Source organism: Miscanthus floridulus, chromosome 8 (assembly GCF_019320115.1).
Source record: "Miscanthus floridulus cultivar M001 chromosome 8, ASM1932011v1, whole genome shotgun sequence".
In the NCBI taxonomy this organism is placed as follows: domain Eukaryota; kingdom Viridiplantae; phylum Streptophyta; class Magnoliopsida; order Poales; family Poaceae; genus Miscanthus; species Miscanthus floridulus.
In genome coordinates, this window is record NC_089587.1 from 183,449,826 (window position 1) to 183,472,448 (window position 22,623).

At 42.8% G+C, this 22,623-nt stretch overlaps 1 protein-coding gene, 1 long non-coding RNA gene and 2 pseudogenes across 6 annotated transcripts; 3 read left to right on the plus strand and 1 right to left on the minus strand.

The window, feature by feature from the left end:
• Positions 1–747: 747 nt before the first annotated feature.
• LOC136474232 (uncharacterized) lies at positions 748–3,036 on the minus strand. The gene is made up of 2 exons (XM_066471830.1): positions 1,591–3,036; positions 748–1,490 (listed from the first exon to the last, which is right to left on the minus strand). The coding sequence occupies exons 1-2, from the start codon at positions 2,594–2,596 to the stop codon at positions 991–993; spliced, it is 1,506 nt and encodes a 501-aa protein (XP_066327927.1). The 5' UTR covers positions 2,597–3,036; the 3' UTR covers positions 748–990.
• A 4,263-nt stretch (positions 3,037–7,299) lies between these two features.
• Positions 7,300–10,305, plus strand: LOC136470297 (receptor kinase-like protein Xa21; annotated as a pseudogene).
• Positions 10,306–13,973: 3,668 nt separating this feature from the next.
• LOC136474233 (uncharacterized) lies at positions 13,974–18,805 on the plus strand. Of its 5 annotated transcripts, XR_010762881.1 has the most exons (7): positions 13,974–14,440; positions 15,047–15,194; positions 15,890–15,950; positions 16,671–16,779; positions 17,540–17,611; positions 18,162–18,239; positions 18,388–18,805. It is a non-coding gene; the product is annotated as an uncharacterized lncRNA (long non-coding RNA). The 5 variants fall into 5 exon arrangements; XR_010762882.1 differs by having other exon boundaries at positions 13,974–14,435; positions 15,114–15,194; positions 18,162–18,805; XR_010762880.1 differs by having other exon boundaries at positions 15,114–15,194; positions 18,162–18,804.
• A 612-nt stretch (positions 18,806–19,417) lies between these two features.
• LOC136474235 (receptor kinase-like protein Xa21) lies at positions 19,418–22,513 on the plus strand (annotated as a pseudogene).
• Positions 22,514–22,623: the final 110 nt, after the last annotated feature.

Sequence of the window (22,623 nt, forward strand, 5' to 3'; positions counted from 1 at the left end):
TGAGCTTGATGCCTTTGTCCCCATGTGAACTTAAGGCCTCCTAGATTTTCATCCTAGATCCGCCATTGAAAGTAAGGTAAACTACAAATTTGTGGTAAAGTCACGATATAGCGGTACATGCACACATGGATTCTTTAGCCATGCAACTGCACGGGCTAGTTGACAAGTAAAAGAGAAGGCATGCTATACAGCTTCAATAAAATAAATATAAGATTTGTTTATAACTTATTAAACATACAAAACTAAGCATTGTCACCTTTTGTATGTCATTTGTTGCTGCAAACACCAGCAACAAAATCACAATCACGCTGGGGTTGGATACTTGCTCCGTGCCTCCATGGCTCCATTAACATGGTTTTATTTATTGTCAAAGCGTGCGCCCATTGGGAGTTTGGGAATCAACTGGTGCTATAAAGCAAACCTGACTTTACATGCAAAATTTTCTGTTATAACAAAAATAAATCTCAAAATATAAAAATAGGTGAGGTGATGGAAGTAGTCACCACCAACAAAAGTATAATAAAGTGCATGGACTTTGCAAATCAAAGTAAAAAGATATACCATTATTAGCTATGCAAATGTGAACCACAGGAAGATTCATCTTTTCAAATTGTGGTGTTTTCTAGGCACTTCTTTTTCTCCTCTTTATTCGAAATTCTAGTTCCAGAATCTATCTCCACCATCTGTACATCTTGATAATGAAAGCATAAATAAAGATAAAAAGACACACACCAGGGAAAAAAGAAGAACGCAACGAATCAAAAGCTCATTGCATAAGACAAGCTTTTCATCCTTTTAACCTACTTAATACTTTTTCACATCTAGATAACAACAGCTAGACGATGATACATCAACAGCAACGGCCAAATCAACCTGCGTGTCCTAACTCCTAAGCATGTGTCAGTATCGCCGTGACCATTCGCCATTACTACAACTAATTCCTGTTTGACAAATGGGCCACCAGTTGGTCTCCGGCCGTCGCGTTCATCATCAGTCTCGCAGCGGGATCTCGAACAGGTCGGACTCGGCCTCCGGGTCGCCGACGACGGACGCCGCGCCGGAGCCGCCGATGCTCTCCTTCCTGCTCCTGCTCACCTTCGCCGTCTCCAGCCACCCGGAGTCCACCCGCCCCATGGAGAAGAGCTCGCCGCTGTCGTCGAAGTCGAGGCCCATCGAGCCGCTGCCGCCGCGGGCGTCGTCCACCGCGGACGCGGCGCGCACGAAGCACGGGTTGGCCGTGCGCCGCGCGTTGGCCGGCGCGTACCGGAACTTGCCCTGCCCGAGGTTGACCAGCGCCATCACGTCGAAGCTGGAGGCCAGCACCGGATACAGCGGGCTCGAGAACGCCTCCGCGTTGCAGCTCACGGCGTGGACCAGCTGCCCGTCCACCGTGAAGAACACCTTCCGCTTCGCCGGCTCGAAGCCGCACCCCACCACCTTGTCCACGCCCGCCCACGACGACTTGTCCGATTCGTACACCAGCTTCATCCCTGAAATCATCCATCGAAAAGAAACTCTTTCAGATATGTCTTGCATGCACTCAAGAATCATTAATTGGAAGCACCGTGCTTTATGTGTTTTGCTAATTACCGTCGAGGTAGACGGCGCCGTCGGAGTGGAACCCGATGGACGACGAGTACGTTCCGGCCATCGACGGCCGTTGCGGCGCGGTGGACACGGCGGCGAGGCCGAGCGACATGACCAGATGCCTCCATTTGTCTTGTTCACCGTCCTTGGCGGCTCTGTTTTCTTGGACCGGGTTCTTCGCGTCCGGTGCAAAACTGATGAGCTTGACGCGGTCGCTCTCGCTGGCGCCGTCCCGCCCACGCCTGCTCGCCCTGGACGCTGACCACTCCGGCCGTTTCGTGTTCAGGTAGATGATGGTGATCTCGAAGTAGGCGTCCTGCGGGAAAGGCGTGCCGGCGAGGGGCGGGCCCGGCAGCGGCAGGCTCATCCTGGCGAGGCACAGCGCGCTGGGGTTCCCCGCCCCCGCGTCCGCGTCGCCGCGGAGCGGGCTCGGGATGCTTCCGGGGAGCCACTTCCTGCCGGACGCGGCGGCGGCGGAGGCGGCCGGGTTGAGCCGCACCGCCTGCATCCGCTCGGAGGACCCCGCGGGGAGCTCCCACGCGGCCGCCTCCGCCATGTCGCGGCTCGTCCCAGCGTCGCAGAGCGGGCACGTCCCCCACAGCGGCGACGACGACGCGGACTTGGACCGCGGCGGCGCCACCGCGAACAGGAACTGCGCCCACCCGTTCTCCGCCGCCTCCGTCACCAGCCGCGGGTGGTCGGCCCACTGGAACGCGCCCTGCTGCGCGCCGCCGCCCGAGCCACGGTGCCTCACGGCGTGGTGCTGGTGCTGGTGCAACTGCTGGAACCGGAGCCCCACGCGGCCGCTGGCGGCGTTGTACCTCATGTTGAGCTTCGCCAGCCCGGGGCTCGCCGTCGGCTTCGCCCCGGCCGTAGGCGAAACTTCCGGCAGCTCCGGCGGCGCATTACGGGGCCAGCTCCTGCGCCGGTACACCAGAAACATGACCGCGACTAGCGCCGCGATGGGGAGCCCGACGGCGAGCAGCAGCCTAAGCCACAGCGCCGCCATACTGCACGCGCGTTCCTGCCCTGCCGCTGTTGCTCACTGAGAAGACCGGAGCTCCGTCGATGGAGCGGTGGCGGACATGGACATGGTCACGTATCACGATGCCCTTTTGGTGGTGCGGGTGCGCGGCCGGTTGATTCTTTCTGCGTGCTGTTGTTGTTGCGTTCTTGGAGCCTGGTTTGGTGGAGGGTCTCGGAAGGCTGGCGCGGCCACGGAACGCTGACCGCCTCAACAAAAACAGGCAAACAACGAGCGGTTGGATGCAGCCTGAGGGGTTTTTAATTGGGCGGAAGCGGCACGCATCAGCGTGATGTGCAGGTGCTAATCGCATTGGCGCTTATTTGCAACGGGAACACCAGAACGTTGCACGGTGCGGGTTAGGTTGGTGACGTGACATGTGAATGCTTTTAACGTGTCGTGTTTTTAGAATTCGTGAAAGGTCATGTGAGAATTTTGAATCATAAAGGCAAGGTTCACTGAACATTTGACATTTTTCAGATCTTAAAATGAGATCAAGCACATATATATGACGCTTTTGTTGAGAGTAGGATATACCCAATGATGACATGATCGAATGGTAGAATCATGATTTTATCAGTTGTTTGACAAAATGGATGTATTTATTTGCATCATTAATCGTATTCTATATTTAGAAGTCAATAATGCTAATTTTGATTAAATTTTAGAATCCTCAATCCACTTACTCATAGATATTACTCAGTTTTAGTTTGAGAAATTTTGATGTTAGATCAAGATCTTGTGTGGTCCTATCGATTCAAGGATCCAGTTCACACGATCAAACATACTACGAAATTAAAGCTCTATTTGGATCAGCTAGAGCTATATAAAAGTTGCTAAGAAAAACTCTAACTAATCCAAATAATCCAACTTATAATATACTCCCTCCGTCCTCGAATATATTGTATTGAAGCATTAAAAATTTTATCTCAAATTACAAAGTATTCTAGTTAAATTAACTTCCTCAGTCCCAATCACATGTGTACGGTGTACCTACCATTAGTGTCTATAACTGGAGTCAAAATATGATAAGCACAAAAAATCTCTATAATTAATGGAGGTTACTTGCATCATTTGCATTACTCCATAATTTGTCCTAAGCTTACTAGAGTACCTTGTATTTCAGGACGAAGGGAGTAGTTTATAGTTACTTAGAACTATCCAATCATTTAGTATAGCTTATAAAAAGCTAAAATACCGCTGATATTGTGACTTATAAAAGTTGAGAGGTTCAAACATGCCCTAATATACTATTGCCCTATTTTTAAAAGTAGTCTATGAAATTAGTTGCTGATACAATAATAATGCAACATGGAATTTAAGAACATGCGTATTAATATTACAAAACATAGACAATTTTTACAGTTTTATTTTGTGCAAAAACAAAGATCATTCCCTAATAACTCTCAACCTAGCGAATAATACAGTGCGGCTACATTACATGATCCATATTGAAGTTTTAGGATACCTGTTGTACATGTAGCATTTCTTTAAAGAAAATGGTACTTGATAAGATTCATGGCAATTAGCAGTAGTTGATCCGTTACTATCACTTTCGTAATCACTATGTGAACTTGCGAAGACAAAGTGATCTACTTCTCCAACGGAAGAACGACAGATAAAACTTCCACTTACTTCTCTTTACTTTACGAGGAACTTACAAATAAAATCATCAATAAACCACTAATGTAATTTTTTTTAAAAATGTATTACTGTATATGTACCTTGGTATGCAGGCATTTTATAATACTAAACACTTTCACTGCAGGAGATTTTATTTGAACTTATGCAGCGTTAAAATCTACAGCAGAGTTCAATGACACACACATCGAATTCCAGGAGAAAATAAATCTTTCCATCAACAAGGTAACTGATGAGTTTTCGTTACTTCGTTTCATGTGGAAACCAAAACTGATGCCGGTGGTACGACCATACAAAATTTTTCCATGTTGTTTTTATAAGATTTTTCGACGTTTTGACATGTCTCAACTTCACACCTTGATGATGCCGTTTGACATGATTCAAGAGGTGCAAACAACGGGTGGACGCAACGCAGAGTACACAGAGACTTTTTTTTTCCTCTCCAGATACCAATCGATAAGAAAAGATTGGTTCTTTTTTTGCAGCGTCGGCCAACCGGTGACCCGGCGCCGCAGCTCACGTCAGATGTGCCGGCCTGACGGCCGCCAATTCATTTATCTTTCTGTATATAATCCCATTCACTAACCTCTGTTTTCTTTGGCACTAATCAATGGCACGTGGAATGGGAGGGTTCTCACGTGTCACGTGGAGGGAGGATCTGGGTCTTTGCTTGAACTGACATACAAAAATATATTGGATCCAAAGCGATCGTTGGCCCTTCACACTCTCAAGCCTTTTGTTGTGTTTATTTTCAGTCCCATCAGTTAGCACGTTTTTTTTTTTTTGAGGATACAATTTGTTGTCGCTTTGAAAACATTTGGATCGAACCACTGGTTGTTATCCGTGCCTTTTCGTATTGTTCACTCAACTTTATTTACCCCTTAGAAAATTTCTCAAGACTTTTGTTTTTTGTTTACCGACGATGTTTATAGAGTTGTTAAGTCATTATTGTAGGTCTTTTGCGTATTTGCAAACAAATGTTTCGTAATGAGTAAGAAAAAATGTTCCGTTTGTTAGTTTAAGGGCCCATTTAGTGTGGGCCGTATAAGGCCCATTTAGTGTGGGCTGTATGGCTGGCTTCTTCACTCCGCAAGAGGCTTTTAACTGGAAAAAAAAACTCCAGGCTACGATGTCAAACAATACCGCCACAGTATTTCTGAAGCCGAGCTGCTCAAGTCACGTTGCGGACCATTAAAGATGGGCGTGGTTCGGTTCAACCCATTGGTTCATCGAACCGAGCCATAATATTTATCCAAATGGGCTCCTCTTCTGACCCAGATAGCAGGTCAGGGTCGACGGGTCGGGAGCCACGTAACCAAAGGATCAAGCGGTTCGATCCACACTTTTTTCTTCGTCTGGCAGCGGCGTCGGCGGCGGCCGAGCCATGCGTCGTCCTCGTTCCAGCGTTCCCTTCTCGAATTACCCAGGATGAGGACGACCCTCCACACAAGCCTTCACCGTTCGAGCTCACTTCGTCTCATGGTGGAGCCATCAGACGACGGCATCGGCATGGACCTCTCTCCTCTGCAGACTACCCATGAACCACTGTCTCTGCGATGGCATCGGCACCGTGCAGTTCCTCCACACGCCTGGGCCACGACGCACTAGAAACTGGCGCCGACGACCATGCCCTGCCGGTGCCGGCGCCGACGTCCCACGACCGACCGCCACGACCTGTGCGGCAGTGCGGCCGCGCTGCCGGCCTCGCGTCGCCTTCACACCCGGAGAACAATGGCCGCGTCATCAGCGTCGTCGCCAACGGCAATGGGAACGCGAACGAGGCGTCGAGCCTCTTGGCCCAGCCCTCGCCTCCACGGTGGACCTCCCGAGGAGCGGCACGACGCCCGGACGAAACCAGTGGCGAGCCTGGTGATCTCGGCACGGAAGCGCGGCCATGGCTGTAGGACCTAGACTTTGGCGCCGGAAAGGCCGCAAACATGGGCCTGCTCCGCAGTGAGATCCATCCACCATCTCTCTTCTACTCGTACTTCTCTCATGGCAAAGCGCCAAAGCTTCATTGCTATTCCTTGCAAACTGCGACCCATAATATCCGTTGGGGCCCCAGGGATCAGCAGCTAGCAGAAATGGAGCAACCGGTGCACCTATACTAATTAGATGGATCGGTGGTTCTGCCATGGTTCGCTCCATGGATCAACCATCCCCATCTTTATGGACCATTAATGGCGATTGCGCTGCAGGGACTAATATCACTAACTCAATACATAGGCCCGGCCTACACTCCTGCAGTGGTTTAGGGCCTGTGGATGTGTTTGATTGAGCGGCCGGGCAACAGATCTAAGTTGCTGATTTTAGTCAGGCCGAGATCGATGTGTCTAGTCGAGAAGCTGCCTAGGCCACCAACCTAACATGTCTGGTTTATGGTCGCTATGGTATTCGTGCCGTTTATGGTCGCTATGGTATTCGTGCTGGTTAAATTTTATTAAATTTGACTAGATATGCATAAAATATTAACAACATTTATATCTTAAAAAGTTTATTATGAAAATAGATTCAATGATCTATCTAATGATACACATTATGTACTATAAATGTTAATATTTGCTTATATATATTTGATCAAAGTTAGAAATGTTTGATTCCTCGGGAAGCGAGAATAACACTTATTATGAGACGGATGGAGTATTTTCTTTCGACATGGCTAACGCTCGGACGTCCAGACGCCCGCGTCTGCCCCACCTACTGCGGCTACGCATGCTATTGTTATGCGGCTAGCATGGGACGCAACATCCACCGTCCAACTGGCTCTAACTCCACGTTAATTGAACGGTTAATAGTTAATCGAGCGGCTAAGCTTGTCCCGCGACCGACGGGGAAGAGCGAAGCGGCAAGGAGGCCAGTGGCTGGCTGCACGATGCGGAGAGGCACGCACAGCCACCGGCATAGCCGCGTAGGATGAGTCTCCTAGCAACAAACATTGGGGGGGGGGGACGAAGATCGAGCTTGTGACCATAAAGTCGATGATTAGAACTGAAAAAAAAACAAAATATTTACTGCAACACAAATTATGTTCTTGTGCAACAAATTAAAACCTCACCGGCCAAAGCTTGGTTGGCCAAATCAGCTCCTCTCTTGGAAACCCGACCTTACTTAATACACTTGATCTTGGTAACAATAGCTTCAGTGGCCCCATACCTCTTCTTAACAAGCTCCAAAACCTGAACATACTTTCTCTGTGGGGCAACCTTTTAGAGGACGTTATTCCCGATGGACTTACAAACTGTTCCAACTTAGTCGGCCTAGATCTCTCTGAATACAACCTTGTGGGTTATATTCCTTCTAACATAGGCTTTCTAACTAAGATAAAAATCATCTTCCTTTACAGTGACTATCTCACCCGGGTCATCCCTCCAACCTTGGGAAAGATCTCCACATTAGAGGTACTTGATCTTTCAGACAATCAACTAAACGGAAGCATTCCTAATGAGGTTTGGCAAATGCCAAACATAGTAGAGTTGTCTCTAGGACAAAATAACCTATCAGGTGGAATCCTAGATACTCTCTCACTATCTTCTCTTACTGTATTATCCTTGTACACTAATATGCTAGGCAACACATTGCCATCGAACATTGGGGATGCCCTCCCTAACCTCCAAGAACTCTACTTAGGAAACAACACTTTTGAGGGTCTCATTCCAGCTTCCCTAGTCAAACCTTCAAGTCTACAAATCATAGACCTATCACAAAACTATTTCACTGGCGAAATCCCGAGCTCTTTTGGGAACCTTTCACAGTTGCAGATTCTAAACCTTGAGGTAAACATGCTTGAACCAGGGGATAGTGAAGGCTGGCAATTCTTTGATGCCCTGGCAAACTGTCACTCTCTTAATACACTTTCATTGTCTGATAATCTTCTACACGGATCTATACCAAATTCGATTTCAAATCTGTCCACCACTCTTCAATATCTACTAATGGGTTGGAACAACCTATCTGGAATAGTTCCCCCAAGTATTGAGAAACTTAGTGGCTTAATTAAACTATCACTAGTAAACAACAATCTTACTGGTACCATTGAGGAATGGGTCGGAAAGATGACAAATCTACAACTTTTAAGACTACAATCGAACAACTTCATAGGGAAAATTCCACCTTCAATTGGTAATCTTACACGGTTGGTACAGTCCTCTGTAGCCAAAAACAATTTCTCCGGCTCTCTACCATCTAACTTGGGGAATCTTAAACCAATGTTGAAGTTGGATCTTAGCTATAATAATTTCCAAGGGAACATCCCTGTTGAGTTTGGTAACTTTAGACAACTCACCACTCTAGATCTTTCACCCAACAGATTAAATGGGGAAATTCCTGAAAGTATGGAGCAATTTCAACAGATATATACTATTCGATTGGACCAAAATATTCTTACAGGAAACATTCCGATCACCTTCAGCAATCTAAAGAGCTTGAGCATGCTCAACCTTTCACATAACAATTTGTCAGGCCCCGTCCCAACTTGTCTGAAAGATTTAGAGTCTCTCACTGAACTAGACTTATCTTTCAACAATTTCCAAGGAGAAATACTAAAAAATGGTGTATTCTACAATGCGACGATTGTTTCACTCAAGGGTAATCCAGGACTTTGTGGAGGTGCCATGAATTTTCATGAGCCTTCATTCCATGTCGTTTATCCAAGAAAAGCAAAAATCATAAACTATATGGTCAAAATATTGATCCCAACATTTGGCTTCATGTCACTTATTATATTGATTTACACCATAGTTCATGGAAAGAAGACATCAAGAAGAACATACTTATTGTTGCTTCTTTTGGCAAGAAATTCCCTAGAGTTTCTTACAATGATCTAGCTCAAGCTACAGTGAACTTCTCAGAGTCCAACCTTATTGGAAGAGGAAGTTATAGTTCAGTATACAAAGGGAAGTTAACTCCAGCTAAAATCCAAGTTGCTATTAAGGTTTTTGACCTTGGGACAAGATCTGTAGACAAAAGTTTTGTTACCGAATGCAAGGCATTGAGAACCATTCGGCATCGAAACCTCCTTCCTATACTAACTGCATGTTCAACTATAGACAATAACGGTAATGATTTCAAAGCCTTAATTTATGAGTTCATGCCGAATGGGAATTTGGATACATGGTTGCATTAGAAACGTGGCGGTGTAGCTCTGAAGATTTTGGACTTGGCTCACAGAATAAGCATATGTGTTGACATAGCAGACGCATTGGCTTATTTACACCATGATTGTTGTAGGCCTATTGTCCACTATGATTTGAAACTAACTAATATCCTTCTTGATGATGACATGAATGCTCATTTGGGAGACTTCGGGATTGCAAGTCTCATTGTTGGTTCTAGGTCAATAGCAGTTGGACAATCAAGTTATAGTAGTTCACTTGCTATGACAGGAACTATAGGGTATATCGCTCCAGGTACAGATAACAAAAATGTTGCCATACCCTCTTATATATGTTTGTATAAAGCAATCTTAATTGTTTTTTCCTTATGTTTTTGTAGAGTATGCTCAAACTGTTTATGCATCAACATGTGGGGATGTTTATAGTTTTGGAATAGTACTTGTAGAGATGATTATAGGCAGAAGGCCAACTGATTCTATCTTTGGGGATGAACTCAGCATTGTTAGCTATGCAGAGAGGAACTTTCCAGATCAGGTGCTACATATCATTGATGCTCATCTCCATGAAGAATGCAAGGGCTCTAATAAATCAATAGTGGCAACAGAAAACGAGGCCTATCGATGTGTGCTATCCCTCATGCAAGTTGCCCTTGCTTGCACGCTTCCACTACCAAGAGAAAGAATGAGCATGAGAGAGGTAGCCATTAACTTGCATGCAATCAGAAAGTCATATGTCGCAGCGATTAAATGAGACAATCCATTTGCTTCTGTGGATTTTGTGTAATTAGCTCAGACTGTCTTTGAATGTAATTAGCATAACGATGGCAAATCAGGCATGAGTAGTGTGCTGAAATTGATGAACTACCCTGCTACAAAATTATATGTGCTGCTGTAGAGACAAGTTGTGTGTACTCCAAGGCTACCAGTTCATATCAAGATTTGATTTTTGAACATTTGAAAAATTGGTTTGGCTAAGCATCAATTAGTCATTTTCGTCAAGTGTCACAAATCGCTTTGATGGATACGGAGTAGTATCTTGATTGACCACGCTCGACTCTGTTCATGTTGATCGGGTCAGGAACCTTGTCTCAAAAAATAGAAAGAAAACAGTGCACCGAAACATCGAATATTGACTTGCAACCGTCTCGCTAAGAGCCAAAGGATCAACTTACAACGATCTCTATTCTCGAGTATTGATTCTTGATAAGAGAGTCTAGTGACAGTGGCCTCATCCATCTAGCTCTAGCGGAAAAAAATTATATGGAAACCGTATGCACCCTGGAGCCGTGCATACATGCGTCATTACTTGACACGTGTTCTGCTCCGCGCCTGGACGTCGTAGGCTGGGCTCGGCTGTAAGCACGGCTCTGCTACGTCTCCAGCAGCTAAATCAGCGATCTAGATTTCTTTTCACCGACACGTGTCCTCCATCCAAGAGAGGTTTCCACGGAGACTCGCTGCATACGGTTTCCATGTAATTTGTTTCCCCCTCTAGCCACAGGGCTGCATACTCATCTGTACATTAGAGCAAGTTCAATAATAGAGTCTAAGTGATTGGCTATTAACCAAGTTGTAAAAGCCAAGCTATACAATACTGATCTCTTATTTGTCCATAAGAATTTTTTTTATTGTTAGTTTTATCCATGCCCCACCTTCTTTATCTTCATTCCTCCTCACATTCACTTAGTGTATGGACCCATCACCACATATGCATCCGTTCCCAGCTTGTTGCTTGCATGAGAGCCAAGCTCTCCTCTTTCCTTCCTTCTGTCTTCCACGTCAGTATTTGCTTAGCTATAAACCCTTACGTACTAGCATTTCTAGTCATTCACTTTCGGTATCAACGAACCACGAGCCTAGGTGCAGACGGCAACAAAAACGAAATGATCGAATCTAAACTCGATCTACTAGCAACCTATGGGCTAATTTCTTAGCTCGTTTCTGAATGGGCCGTGATGAGGCCGAATCGGCATGCATCAATTTGATCTAATTACTTAGCCCGTTTTGCAAGTAAATGGGCTGAAACAACGGTGGCCCAAGGTGCCGGTAAGGTGAGACTGCTTACTAGCGAACCAATTAGACAACCTCCAAGATTTTTTAATAATTTTATTTATGTAAACTTTCTACTTTTTTAAAAAAATTATAAAGTTATAATCACAACTTTTATGTATAATATTTTATAGAAAAAACTTATCCCCAAGAATTTTTATCATAACTTGTGAATATATTTTTTCTTTTGTAATTTTATAGATAACTTATCATGACAACCGTTCTATATGACCTTTGCAACATAATTTTTGTTCGTAATGGTCAACGGACAAACTTATCATAATAATTTTTAACATAAATTTTGTAGCTATACTTTTATATGACAATTTTTACAAATAACATAACTTATACACATAACCTTCTGTTGTTCAACATCTTTCAAAAACTTTATACACAACTTATCCAGCAAAAGTTTTTTACATAATTTGTTCTTGCTAAACTTCTCAACTTTAAAAAAATTATTGCATATAGAATAAAAATAGGTAGGCTAATATAAAAATAAAAAGGAAAGGAAAAAAATACCGAGAAAATGAGACGGCTCTGCCAGATTCGCATACCACGACCTCTAAATTATTATAGAAAAGTTTGATTGCAAAGGTTGTATAGAAAGTTGTCAACATAAGTTGTCTATGAAATTTTGTCAGAAAATATAGTAAAAATTTATGACTAAAAGCCTATGAAATTTTGGTAGAAAATATAGTAAAAAATTATGATTAAAAGTTATGTTCCACAAAATATTAGACACAAAAGTCGTGGGATTGTCTTCGTTCCCTGGTTGGTTCACTAATTTAGATTTGGGGAGCCATATGCCTAGATATTTCTATAATGGTCATAGCAAAATTTCGAGAAGCAGACATTCGTGCACAATATTTTTCTGGACTTTGCCGAGTGCAAATTTTTTTATCGAGTGTAAAAAATCGAGCACTCGGCAAAGAATTACACTCGACAAAGAGTTCTTTGCCACAAGGGCACTCGGCAAAGGACTTCTTTGCCAAGTGCCAGACTCTCGGCAAAATCTCTACACTCGACATAGGCTGCCCGCGAAACGGCGTTCGGTCACGGCCTTCTTTGCCGAGTGCCTGCTGTTAGGCACTCGGCAAAGATTTGATTTTTTTAAAAAAAATTTCTTTGCCGAGTGTCCCAGATTTAGCACTCGGCAAAGATTTAATTTTTTTTAAAAAAAAATCTTTGCCAAGTGTCTCAGATCTGGCACTCTAGCACTCTTGCACGACACTCGGCAAAGATTTAATTTTTTTATAATTTCTTTGCCGAGTGCTCCTGTGGATGCACTCGGCAAAGAGGAAATTTTTTAAAAAAAATTTAAAACACTCTTTGTCGAGTGCCTTATGCCTGGCACTCGGCAACGACACCCTTTGCCGAGTGCCATACCCCGCCACTCGGCAAAGTTTTTTTGTTTTTTTGTTTTTGGCCTCCAATTTTTTTTGTGCAGCCCTTTTAAAGCACCAGGAACTCCTAGTTACAATTTGGGGATTTTTGTGGCTTTTTGATATATCTAGCTACTTTATTTCGTTTACTTGAATTTTTCTGAAAAATAGAAATTTGAACTGCACGTGGTACGCATAATGGAGTTTAATGATTGAAAAATTGATAGTCATGTTAGCGAGTGTTGTGAGAGGCCGTATCCAGGAACGGACCTGAAATTTCGGACATCTTTTTCACGAAACATATCCGCGAAATTGCGTGTGAAGTGTTTTTAAATTCTATAAAAAGCAAACGAAGTCCAAAAATCATGAAACTTGTTGAGATGTCGTGATATCATATGTGGAGGCTATGATAAAAATTTCAGAAGATTTCATACACGTTGTCACGTACGATGCTTATAAACCAGGACATCTCTATATGTGATATCAGATCTCACATGTAGAGATGTCCTGCTTTATAAGCATCGTACATGATAACGTGCACAAAATCTTCTGAAATTTTTATCATAGCCTCCATATATGATATCACGATATCTCAACAAGTTTCATGATTTTCGGACTTCGTTTGCTTTTTATAGAATTTAAAAATACTTCGCACGCAAGTTCGCGATCATGTTTCGTGAACAAGATGTCCGAAATTTTGGGTCCGTTCCTGGATACGGCCTCACACTATACTCAGTAACATGACTATCATTTTTTGAATCATTAAATTCCATTATTCGTACCACATGCAATTCAAAATTATATTTTTCGAAAAAATTCAAGTAAATGAAATAAAGTAACTAAATATATCAAAAAGCCATAAAAATTCACCAAATTCTAACTAGGAGTTCCTGGTACTTTAAAAGGGCTGCACAAAAAATTTTAAGGCCAAAAACAAAAAAAATAAAAAAACTTTGCCGAGTGCCGGGCATGGCACTCGGCAAAGGGGGTCTTTGCCGAGTGCCACGGATAAGGCACTCGGCAAAGAGGGTTTTTTTTTTTAATTTCCTGCAAAAATTTTTTTTTAAAAAAATAAATCTTTGCCGAGCGCCTCCTAATCCGGCACTCGGCAAAGAGCCGGTTCTGGGACTTAAGCAACTTCGGCCGGCCGGGCAGTCAAACAGACAGCCAGCCAGCCCAAGCGCCCACGCCCACGCCCGCGCCGCCCCTGCCCCCGCGCCGCGTGCCGCGCCCACGCCGCCACCGCCCGCGCGCCCGAGCCGCCCGCGCTGCCCGACCGAGCGCTGCTTTGACCGAGCGGGGGAAAAAGGCCCTATGGAGGAGGGCGCCGCCGCCGCCGGCTAGGGGCCGCAGCCGGCGTGTCTGCCGCCGGATCCACGAATCCACGACTGGACGGCCCCCCTGCCATCCTCGGCCGGCGTCCTTCGCGAGGGGGAGGCACCGCCGCCCGCCTGGTCCAGCGCGCGCGACCGGGGTTGGTCCGGCGCGGCAACAGGCGGCCCCTCCCGCGCCCATCCCGGCCTTTGCAGCGGCCATCGTGGCCTTTCCAGCGGCACAGAGGAGGAGCCCGGCGCGGCCGACCTTTCCAGCGACACGGAGGGGCAGCCCGGCGCGGATGGCGCCTCCAGCTGCTCGCGTCGTAAGGTTCTCCATTCATTATGTAAAAAGCAGTGCACATCAAATAGAAGCTCGTAGATTTACATTTCTGTACGATTCACAGTTCACCTGATATCTTGATGTAGATGATTTTCTAAAATTTGCATCGGGCCATTACGAAACTATGTTTGTGGAGTTAGTACGGCATGTCTGTGACCATGTTGTTCTAGACAAGTTTATCTATTTCTCAGAAAACTGCATGACGGACAACTGTTGCCTATTATTTCAGAAAAAATGCATGCCGTTGCAGTTCTGAAAATGCTGCTGACAATTGAGTGTGCAGGAGTGCTTACCAGTGTTTGTAAAACTCTAGCATGGTGAATTTTACTTGCTGTTTTCTTTTCAGTAATATTCCTGTTAGTTAGCTAAGAATTTTACCATGTCTATTGCTGCCATGAAGTGTTACTTGCTATTTTACCTTTCCAGACAATAAAGTTATGTTACTTAGCATGGTGAATTTTACATGGTCCTATTTCTTGCAGTTATGGCTACCTAGATAAAATGTGAACTATTTTCTCTCAAATGAACTTGATTTCAGAACTGTAGCTATTGTTCTCTGAACCTGATTTTAGAACACACGATGCCTGCCTGCAGCCAGCAGCCTCGACGATCACGTACTGATCGATGAACTTGTGTGTATGTATGTGATACCGACCAACAGTCCAACACCAGGTGGAGGCGAACATAGGCACCGGCCAGCCAGGCACAACCGTGGCTTCCCCGGCTTCCTCTTGTACTCTTGGTACGTACAAGCTCTTTAATCTCTCCTCTGAAGTGTTAGACTTTCTGAGAAAGCATCCTTTGATAATTGATAGCGCAAACTTTTTTCGACAGAAAAGAGAATAATAGTTCGACAGAAATGTGGGCATTCGAAATCCAAAGATATATTAATCTGAATATCACACTTTAAATGGATAGAAAAGAAAGATAGTTCACTCAAAATTCTTACTCATAATTTTTAACTTTACTGGTTTTTTTTAGTTGTATGCTTTTATCCGTGACTATGATAGCTTTAGGGGGATGTTCCTGTACAGTTCGTGGTAGAATTAGTATCCTATGTTGTCATAGTCAGAAAGCCCCCATCAAATAAATTGTGCAAATGCATAACTACATAGTTTTCAAGACAATAATTATCGCAATAATGGCGCAATTGATGCCACAATAGGGAGAGCTGGTCAGGTCAGCGTGCATCATGCAGGTTATTGAAGGCCAGTATTCATCGGCAATCTTGATTTGTTGGTAGATCGATCAAGCACATATAGCTAATTAGCTAGCATATATAGTCAGCCAAGAGAAGAGATAAAAATTTGGCACTGCATATTAGCTAGCATGTACATGCCTGGTGTGTTAGCTGTTACTCTGCATCGTTGTTGCTTTACCTTTTTTCTACAATTTCATGAATGTAACTAACACAGTAGTCATGTCATCCTTGTATAGGAATCAAGTGAGAAGTTAGCGATGGGTGAATTTTTTTGGCATAAAACCTCCTGAGAAGAAGGCAAGTATAATACATTCCCATTCTGTCATTTTCAGATGTGCTGCATTGTGTTATGTCGGTTTAGGCATCTTTCCGGCTACACTGTGAACTATCTCTATTTTAGGAAATGGAACTAGTTTAGTATTTCTGAAAGCTAGTGCATATCTATAAGCATTTTCTTTCTTGTCTGAACCCAGCAACCTGCTATACTAGCCACTATTATAGTGCTAATGTTCATTATACTTGTGCTATACTGACCACTATTCTAAAAGCTCTTGTTAACTGACTAGTGTGGATCAGGTAGTGTTAATGTGCTATTATACTTGTGCTTGAGATATCATCGTTCATACTGATTCTATGGGTCCTTTCTGAACTCCTCAAGTAGTATAGGAGGAAGTTGTATTGCAGTTTTCATCGGGGCAGAGTTAGAGCTTGTGCAGTATGGTGCACACCTACATTCTGCTGCGAGTACAATGTACAACAATAAATGCAGTTCTCTAGTCAAGCCTAAGATTTGTCTTGCTTTAAATTTTTGATCTGCTGCTGCACTGCAAGTTTTAAGTCGATCTTGTTCTGGCATGTATAAGGTAGTGTTGGATGACCTAGGTGTACAATTCATATTTTTATGTTCCTGTCTTGTTCACCGTGGAGAATTTTAAATTGCTTATGATAATTCAGATTATATCTTTTGCTCTTTCTATTTGTATACATGATTTCCTTATGACCACTTAATTTTTGCAGTAAAAGGATGATAGGTTCTATTCTAAAGCAGCAGGCACCTGACAACCATAGAGCTGTGTCCGTAGCGGTGGCAAGCTCCTGCAAGTGCCAAAAACCAAGCTACTATTGAGTAAGTTCTTCAATATGATGTACATAATATTCTGAACTTGACTGAATTTTTTATACCCAAATGTCTGACCAGCTGCACTTATCTTCAGTGGCCATTTATAATGGTTTTGCAGAATGTCAAGAACATGCCTTACTCAATGTAGTCACCTATAGTATGATAACAGTTGCACTTATCTTCAGCTGCAAGTACCTATAGTATGATAATTGTTCTAAAAAATATTGTCTGATCATAAAAAATTAAATATTAGTGAACTGATAGTAAATTCAGACCACTCTAACTCTTAAAATTATCTTGCAAAAGCAATGATATTTAAGATAGTAGCTGTAATCTGGAGACTACAACACAGAAAAATTAAGAATACACCTTCCATGCAAACTTCTGTACAAAAGAAGGAACTCTATGTTACTTGCTTGCTACCAATAGTGCTAGGGACATTCTGATTCAGATTATCATCGGGTTCTAATTATTGGCCTGAGCCAGATTGGTTTTTTTGGTGCCAAATTTGACAGAGAGGGACATAAATATGGTAACATATACTTGATTACTAACTGGCGAGCCAATATATGTTCTATTCCAGAAAACATCTCTTCTCTAGAATTGAGATCTCTTGGTCCAATTATTATTATTAATCCAGTAAACATGCATCCTTAGAAAGATCTATATAAATATTTGTGTACTTTACTCACTGTTTCTATTATATAAAAAATCATCAGTTCAGTTAGTTTCTTAAAATTTCACTAACTTTATGTGTATATATCAGGTGCTTTCTTGACCACTCTGAATACGCAACTAGGCTATCAAAGATTGCTAAAGAAAATATCCTGGTTGGCAGGTAAACTTTCTTTTTTCTCGCAAAAAAATCACACAGTGTTTGTCCTTCTAGTGCCAATGCAGGCCGTGGGTTTCACATATTGAAGAACCTTGAAATATTGCATATTCTACTGCCAGCTTTGTGTGCAGCAGTGGTTCTGACCACAAGTTGCAGGTTGAAATTTAAGCATACTTTTTGATAAATGAGCACCCTAGAACTTTCTCAATCATGATTTATGCCCCTCTTTTGGCAAAAAACAAAAGATCACGTACTATTTACTGACACAGTGTATCACTTTGACACTTTCAATTGCATTTAGATTGTAATTGAATTTTTATTCAGGATAAATCTCATGTGTGAGTTGACACAGAGCAAGAACTATTGTTCTGTACATGCGAATTTGTGTAGGATACAATCCAAATGGAACCAGTTTATATATCAATTGTATTTCATTTTGTAATACTTTTCTGTATAGAGTGGCCTTCTATGTTAGAAAGGCCACATTTTGGATTGCATACCAAATTGTTATTTTCTATATCGAGTAAGGTAGGTCTTATTCCTTGCATTTCAGGTATGATTGAGCATGTTGGCTGAGACCTGGTGCCTTAAATATCTTAGGATGCGCTGCTGCTTCACTCTCTATGTCTAAGTAAGTTTGGTTGATTGATGGTGCAAGAGAGCTGCTGCATACTGCCCTTCTTTCTAAACATTGCCAGCTGCAAACCTTATTGCTTATTACAGTATTCTCTGTTGTTGGCACTTTTAAATTTGTACTTTGGTTTATAATGGTTTTGCAGGATCTCAAGAACAACCCTCATACTCAATGTAGTCACAGCTTCTGTAGTGTTAAAAATCTTCTATGTTGCTGCTCATGTATTTGTCATGATGGAATGTAAAAAAAAATTACATTTTTCCAGCTTTGCCGAGTGCTGTGACCATGGCACTCGGCAAAGAATTTTTTTTTTAAAAAAATTCAAACTTTGCCGAGTGCCGGCCAGAGGGCACTCGGCAAAGAATTTTTTTTAAAAAAAATCCAAACTTTGCCGAGCGCCGGACAGGGGGCACTCGGCAAATAATTTTTTTTAAAAAATAAAAAATCTTTGCCGAGTGTCTGAAGAGTTGGCACTCGGCAAAGAAATTTTGTAAAAAAAATAAAAAATCTTTGCCGAGTGCCTGTAGGGTTGGCACTCGGCAAAGAATTTTTTTTTTAAAAAAATTTTGCCGAGTGCCTGAAGGGTTGGCACTCGGCAAAGATTTTTTTTAAAAAAAATAAAAAATCTTTGCCGAGTGCCTGCAGGGTTGGCACTTGGCAAAGAATTTTTTTTAAATAAAAAATCTTTGCCGAGTGCCTGTAGGGTTGGCACTCGGCAAAGAAATTTTTAAAATAAAAATAAAAAAAATCTTTGCCGAGTGCCTGCAGGGTTGGCACTCGGCAAAGCCACCGTCAACGGGGCTGGCGCCGTGACGGTCGCTTTTCTTTGCCGAGTGTCCCCGGGGCACTCGGCAAAGCCTTTGCCGAGTGCCCGATAAAAGACACTCGGCAAAGAAGGCTTTGCCGGTCAATTTTTTGCCGTGTGTTCTTTGCTGAGTGCCGCACTCGGCAAAGACTTTGCCGAGTGCAATTTGGCCTTTGCCGAGTGCCTCAGGCACTCGGCAAAGAACCTGAATCCAGTTGTCCCGCGACCGACGGGGAAGAGCGAAGCGGCAAGGAGGCCAGTGGCTGGCTGCACGATGCGGAGAGGCACGCACAGCCACCGGCATAGCCGCGTAGGATGAGTCTCCTAGCAACAAACATTGGGGGGGGGGGGGGGGGGGGGGGGACGAAGATCGAGCTTGTGACCATAAAGTCGATGATTAGAACTGAAAAAAAACAAAATATTTACTGCAACACAAATTATGTTCTTGTGCAACAAATTAAAACCTCACCGGCCAAAGCTTGGTTGGCCAAATCAGCTCCTCTCTTGGAAACCCGACCTTACTTAATACACTTGATCTTGGTAACAATAGCTTCAGTGGCCCCATACCTCTTCTTAACAAGCTCCAAAACCTGAACATACTTTCTCTGTGGGGCAACCTTTTAGAGGACGTTATTCCCGATGGACTTACAAACTGTTCCAACTTAGTCGGCCTAGATCTCTCTGAATACAACCTTGTGGGTTATATTCCTTCTAACATAGGCTTTCTAACTAAGATAAAAATCATCTTCCTTTACAGTGACTATCTCACCCGGGTCATCCCTCCAACCTTGGGAAAGATCTCCACATTAGAGGTACTTGATCTTTCAGACAATCAACTAAACGGAAGCATTCCTAATGAGGTTTGGCAAATGCCAAACATAGTAGAGTTGTCTCTAGGACAAAATAACCTATCAGGTGGAATCCTAGATACTCTCTCACTATCTTCTCTTACTGTATTATCCTTGTACACTAATATGCTAGGCAGCACATTGCCATCGAACATTGGGGATGCCCTCCCTAACCTCCAAGAACTCTACTTAGGAAACAACACTTTTGAGGGTCTCATTCCAGCTTCCCTAGTCAAACCTTCAAGTCTACAAATCATAGACCTATCACAAAACTATTTCACTGGCGAAATCCCGAGCTCTTTTGGGAACCTTTCACAGTTGCAGATTCTAAACCTTGAGGTAAACATGCTTGAACCAGGGGATAGTGAAGGCTGGCAATTCTTTGATGCCCTGGCAAACTGTCACTCTCTTAATACACTTTCATTGTCTGATAATCTTCTACACGGATCTATACCAAATTCGATTTCAAATCTGTCCACCACTCTTCAATATCTACTAATGGGTTGGAACAACCTATCTGGAATAGTTCCCCCAAGTATTGAGAAACTTAGTGGCTTAATTAAACTATCACTAGTAAACAACAATCTTACTGGTACCATTGAGGAATGGGTCGGAAAGATGACAAATCTACAACTTTTAAGACTACAATCGAACAACTTCATAGGGAAAATTCCACCTTCAATTGGTAATCTTACACGGTTGGTACAGTCCTCTGTAGCCAAAAACAATTTCTCCGGCTCTCTACCATCTAACTTGGGGAATCTTAAACCAATGTTGAAGTTGGATCTTAGCTATAATAATTTCCAAGGGAACATCCCTGTTGAGTTTGGTAACTTTAGACAACTCACCACTCTAGATCTTTCACCCAACAGATTAAATGGGGAAATTCCTGAAAGTATGGAGCAATTTCAACAGATATATACTATTCGATTGGACCAAAATATTCTTACAGGAAACATTCCGATCACCTTCAGCAATCTAAAGAGCTTGAGCATGCTCAACCTTTCACATAACAATTTGTCAGGCCCCGTCCCAACTTGTCTGAAAGATTTAGAGTCTCTCACTGAACTAGACTTATCTTTCAACAATTTCCAAGGAGAAATACTAAAAAATGGTGTATTCTACAATGCGACGATTGTTTCACTCAAGGGTAATCCAGGACTTTGTGGAGGTGCCATGAATTTTCATGAGCCTTCATTCCATGTTGTTTATCCAAGAAAAGCAAAAATCATAAACTATATGGTCAAAATATTGATCCCAACATTTGGCTTCATGTCACTTATTATATTGATTTACACCATAGTTCATGGAAAGAAGACATCAAGAAGAACATACTTATTGTTGCTTCTTTTGGCAAGAAATTCCCTAGAGTTTCTTACAATGATCTAGCTCAAGCTACAGTGAACTTCTCAGAGTCCAACCTTATTGGAAGAGGAAGTTATAGTTCAGTATACAAAGGGAAGTTAACTCCAGCTAAAATCCAAGTTGCTATTAAGGTTTTTGACCTTGGGACAAGATCTGTAGACAAAAGTTTTGTTACCGAATGCAAGGCATTGAGAACCATTCGGCATCGAAACCTCCTTCCTATACTAACTGCATGTTCAACTATAGACAATAACGGTAATGATTTCAAAGCCTTAATTTATGAGTTCATGCCGAATGGGAATTTGGATACATGGTTGCATTAGAAACGTGGCGGTGTAGCTCTGAAGATTTTGGACTTGGCTCACAGAATAAGCATATGTGTTGACATAGCAGACGCATTGGCTTATTTACACCATGATTGTTGTAGGCCTATTGTCCACTATGATTTGAAACTAACTAATATCCTTCTTGATGATGACATGAATGCTCATTTGGGAGACTTCGGGATTGCAAGTCTCATTGTTGGTTCTAGGTCAATAGCAGTTGGACAATCAAGTTATAGTAGTTCACTTGCTATGACAGGAACTATAGGGTATATCGCTCCAGGTACAGATAACAAAAATGTTGCCATACCCTCTTATATATGTTTGTATAAAGCAATCTTAATTGTTTTTTCCTTATGTTTTTGTAGAGTATGCTCAAACTGTTTATGCATCAACATGTGGGGATGTTTATAGTTTTGGAATAGTACTTCTAGAGATGATTATAGGCAGAAGGCCAACTGATTCTATCTTTGGGGATGAACTCAGCATTGTTAGCTATGCAGAGAGGAACTTTCCAGATCAGGTGCTACATATCATTGATGCTCATCTCCATGAAGAATGCAAGGGCTCTAATAAATCAATAGTGGCAACAGAAAACGAGGCCTATCGATGTGTGCTATCCCTCATGCAAGTTGCCCTTGCTTGCACGCTTCCACTACCAAGAGAAAGAATGAGCATGAGAGAGGTAGCCATTAACTTGCATGCAATCAGAAAGTCATATGTCGCAGCGATTAAATGAGACAATCCATTTGCTTCTGTGGATTTTGTGTAATTAGCTCAGACTGTCTTTGAATGTAATTAGCATAACGATGGCAAATCAGGCATGAGTAGTGTGCTGAAATTGATGAACTACCCTGCTACAAAATTATATGTGCTGCTGTAGAGACAAGTTGTGTGTACTCCAAGGCTACCAGTTCATATCAAGATTTGATTTTTGAACATTTGAAAAATTGGTTTGGCTAAGCATCAATTAGTCATTTTCGTCAAGTGTCACAAATCGCTTTGATGGATACGGAGTAGTATCTTGATTGACCACGCTC

Excerpts from the sequence above, each read along its gene's own strand:
- LOC136474232 (XM_066471830.1), bottom strand. The coding sequence starts at position 2,596 with ATGGCGGCGCTGTGGCTTAGGCTGCTGCTCGCCGTCGGGCTCCCCATC. Across the intron at positions 1,491-1,590 it reads CGGCGCCGTCTACCTCGACG|GGATGAAGCTGGTGTACGAA; the intron begins GTAATTAGCAAA and ends GGATGATTTCAG.